Source organism: Monopterus albus, unplaced genomic scaffold (genome assembly GCF_001952655.1).
Source record: "Monopterus albus unplaced genomic scaffold, M_albus_1.0 scaffold535.1, whole genome shotgun sequence".
Classification (NCBI taxonomy): Eukaryota; Metazoa; Chordata; class Actinopteri; order Synbranchiformes; family Synbranchidae; genus Monopterus; species Monopterus albus.
Window position 1 is genome coordinate 41,123 of NW_018128415.1, and position 4,259 is coordinate 45,381.

Here is a 4,259-nt window from a genome sequence, read left to right on the forward strand (position 1 = left end):
TTAGTTTGTCTTCTAGAGTCACGCTGCTAATACATTTTTATGTGTTTTTACTGATTTAATAAAAAAATATTGTTGCTAGTTGATTTTGTAAGATCGTCCTGTATTCCCTGTTTTTTCAGTCAAAATGCTCCCTAATCAGACCAGCTGTTTATAATGTTGGCATCCCCACAGGACTGCACTGACATTGCCCCTCTCTCCCTCTCCTCTCTCCTCATTATGCTGCTGAAGAGGCAGCAGGACAGCCCTGCCAGGGAGCTCAGGTCTCTCGTTAAAGAGCTACGAGGAGTGATTTCAGAGAACCACAGACCACACACTGATAACGGTGCTGCTGACTGCAGCTTCTACAGGAGGAGATCTGCACCAGAGAGAGTGCACAGAACCACATTGTACGTCTGACTCCATTCCCACACGCTGGAAGAATTAGCTTCATTCTTAGGCTAGTGTAGGTCACAGCTGGAAATCATGTGATGTACTAAGTGAGCAAGGAGTGGAGGAGGAAGAGGGGATTTACACATTGACCACAGTGTTCTTTGCTGCTTGCTCGGTAGTATACTATAAAAAGAGTTAAACTCATAGTTTGAAATCTTCTTAGTGCCTTAGGTTTTCTATGTTTGACCCGTGGAATATGATATGTTCCTGTGGAATGTTTCACTGTCTATTTTAATATCCCCCTGTGCCTTCAGCAGCACTGACAAGGCTGAAGAAATAAAAGCTGGCTTTGAACTTAGAAGAAAAACGTGCTACAGGTAGGGAGTGCCTCTGAATCAGACCAACTCATTGTCATCTTTTTGTGTGAATGCTCTGAATATGACTGGCCTTGAGGCTACAAGATAATCACACCATGTACCTATGTGACCTTTTACCTTTCATGCAACGTGTAAGGTGCCACAAAGTGCTACAGGCTAAATAATGTGATGTATCCTGTGTCTGTTTGTGCATACACTGTGCGTACAGTGAGCCACATCTACTGAATGCCGCTGAGCTGAACAGGAAGACAGCCCACAGCAAATCCTTCAGTGAGAGTGAGTTAATCAATAATGAAAATGATCATTAGGTGGAGCCCTACATAAGGTGGACCAGCAAAAAAAAACAACTAATAATCAATTAATTTTTTTCCCAATATCAATATTTATTGCTCTAACACAGACATTATGAATTTTCTTGACTGTGTGACATCAAGCAAAGTGCCTGCAGCGAGGTACGCCTCCTTTCCCACAGCTCCTCTCACTGGGCCGCAAGTCACCTGTCCACTCTCTGCTGACCTCTGACCCAAACAGCTAACACTGACCTGACACTACACAACAGGCCTGACACTGGTTCCTCGTATCAGTAAGTTAATAGCGTATACTGTATATACACACTTGATCCTATCACTGTGAACTCTGTATAATAGATTATGTTCGAACAGACCTCTGGCAATTCTGTGGTAGAATGGAAACTAAGAAATAACAAACCAAACATTTTCCATGTACAGTAATGAGGAGAGGTATTAATTGGTTAACGAGAGTCATTTATGGTTTTCCTTCAAGACAGTGTATCAGTTCAGAGTTTACTTCAGAGGCTGGGATGACTGTTTCACACTGTTTGAACGTGAAGGAATAGCATCCCCACAAAAGTCAGATACGTACAGTTTATTGATACAGATGACTGTAAATGAAATCTCACACACACATCTGAGGTTCTGGGAGGATGTGATAAGGCAACAGAAATCCTTTTTAGCAATACATGTTACCTGTTATTGTCTTTCAGCAGCTCACGGACATCACAGTTTACAAGAAATTGTATAAATGTTATTGATTGATTGTAATCTATATGATCTCCATCCATCCATTATCTGTACTGCTTGTTCCTGAATAGGGCCATGGGGGACTGGACCTGTTCCAGCTGACATTGAGCGGGAGGCGGTGTACATCCTGGACAGGAGGCCAGTCTGTCACAGGGCTGACATGTAGACAAACAACCACACACACTCTCATTCCTACGGGCAGTTTAGAGTCACCAATCAACCTAAGCTGAATGTCTTTGGACTGTGGGAGGAAGCCAGAGAACCTGGAGAGAATCCATGCAGGCACAGGGAGAACATGCAACTCCACACAGCTGCTGTGCCGCTCCTATTTGATGTCATACTTCAGAATTAATGTAATCACTTCACATTTTTCTTACAGAAATCTAATATTTCAAAAGGCTTATCAGATGAAGTTGGATGTCAAAAAAAAGTTTATTAGAAAAAGTTCCAATTATGTCTGTGTTCATAAATTATTGTTTAAATAAAGCCTTAAAAAGCAACACACCTGGCCAATAAAGCTGCTTCTGATTCTGATCTTAACAAGTCTCTTCATTTACAAAGGTTTTCTTGTCAAACACAGGCAGTAGTGTAAAATATGAAATGTTTTTGTGTCTGAATTCAGGCTGTGGGGAGACATGATACATAAAAATGGAATTGTTTTGACTGTGGTCAACCTCTAAGTGTACAGGCTTTGCTTTCACCCTTGGCATTCTTAGTCCTTTGTGGATTACATAACTACTGACAGCTTAGGTTACATACTTCACATCACTTTGGCCTCCTCACTCATCATTAGACCAGCTGTTTCACATGTTAAATACATAGTAAAATGACATGAACTATACTGAGAATTTGTGGCAGATGGTAGACCTTATCTTATTTTTGTTTGGATTTTGAAGTCCAGCTCCTTGGACATGGTGCGTGGGGGTCCCAGTGGCTCATCTGTACCAGGCTCTTTACTGTACATGTTGTTGGATTTTTCTCAATTGGCAGCTGTAAAAAAATGTGATGCTACAACTATTAAGACTGTGAAGTTGACTTTTTATACTTTGTTTGGCTTAGAGACATTTGAAACGCACTGTAACAGTTATTGTTTGTGGCTATGACAAGATTTTATTTTTGACCTGAAAATATTTTGGCGTCTTGTTGCACTTGAATGGAGAAAGGTGGCAATGTAGAGTTTTGAGGGCCACTGTCAGAATGTCCCCACATGGCAGATTCAGTTACACTGACCCCTGTGCTCCAAGAGTGCCAGTATAGCTGCATTGTATTGGCAGACATTCCTTGTTTAACTCTTTCCACTTCTTCTTTACTTAGCTCTGGATAGTTTTCATCTTCCCCCTGCTCCACATGGTGTCCTGTAGGAAGTGGAGAGGTGCTGTTTACACACGTCTGGGTCCAGATAGGATACTACCTTATGAAATAACTGGAGTTTTATTTAATTTCCACAGCTACTGCTATTTTATTTAATCACACTCAGAAAGTAAATATGAATATAAAAGCTAAAAAGTTCTCAAATATAAGTACTCTTACCTGGTCTGAAAAAAGTGGTGTCAGTGCATTTCTATCTTTTAATATTAAAGTAAATGTAGGCTACTCTTTGGACAAAATGGGTCCCTTTCATATTGTTATATTATTATATCCTGTATGTTATTGAATTATCTGATGCAAAACTCATTTATAGAACTGTACATTGGGGGCTTTACTCTAATGTATAATATTTTACAAAATTATAGGCCTGTATGTTTTATATGTAAGCTATTTTATTCTGTTAACTGCTAAAGCTGTCAGATGAATGTAGTGAAAAGTACATATTTCCCGCTGAAATGTTAAAATGGATTTACCTACATTAAATCTTAACTTTACAACAGCCTACATGAGTAAATGTACTTAGTTCATTTCCACTGATAAAAGAGGGCAATCTGCATAATGAGTGCTTTTAATACTTTATGCTTATTATGCTTGCACTTGCATACTAATAGGCTGCTACTAAGCTACTGGTCCACTTTTACTAAAGATCACCAAAGAAACGACTGCTATAATAAGCCCCAAAAGAAAGATGTCAATTGCCACTTATGAGGGGAAAATAGGCACAATGTTTTTGTTTCCATGGTTCCTTATCAGTATTATTTATTTAATGAACTTTGTGAACGGTTACAGAAAACAAACTGTCCTTTTCAATATTGAACGTCACATCTGCAAAGGTAGATAAAATCTGGCTCATGATGTCACCTTATATATGTTGCTTGGTAACCATGGCTACAGCGGAGGAACAATGGTGACCATTATTTTCTAATTAATGGGAAGACAGGGTTGTTTTACATTACATTAAATGCACAAACAATATTTTACAGTCGGCTTTCAGCATCAGCGGCGAAAAGGTCAAAGTGTTTGTTTGTCATATGCACAGTTAGGAAACATGTTTCCCTGTACAATGAAATTCTTACTTTGCCGTCCACATGAATGCCACAAAATA

General features: G+C 39.4%; 1 protein-coding gene across 3 annotated transcripts in view; it reads left to right on the plus strand.

The window, feature by feature from the left end:
• LOC109953036 (coiled-coil domain-containing protein 158) overlaps positions 1 to 1,953 on the plus strand; it is a 9,742-nt gene extending 7,789 nt beyond the window's left edge. For 2 of the 3 annotated variants that reach the window (XM_020588384.1, XM_020588386.1), the window contains 5 exons: positions 229 to 386; positions 684 to 746; positions 955 to 1,022; positions 1,181 to 1,329; positions 1,858 to 1,953. In XM_020588384.1, coding sequence (XP_020444040.1) covers positions 229 to 386; positions 684 to 746; positions 955 to 1,022; positions 1,181 to 1,281 — 390 coding nt within the window. In that variant the 3' untranslated portion in view covers positions 1,282 to 1,329; positions 1,858 to 1,953. The remainder of the gene's footprint in view (positions 1 to 228; positions 387 to 683; positions 747 to 954; positions 1,023 to 1,180; positions 1,330 to 1,857) is intronic. The other variant, XM_020588385.1, reaches the window with a different exon arrangement.
• Positions 1,954 to 4,259: the final 2,306 nt, after the last annotated feature.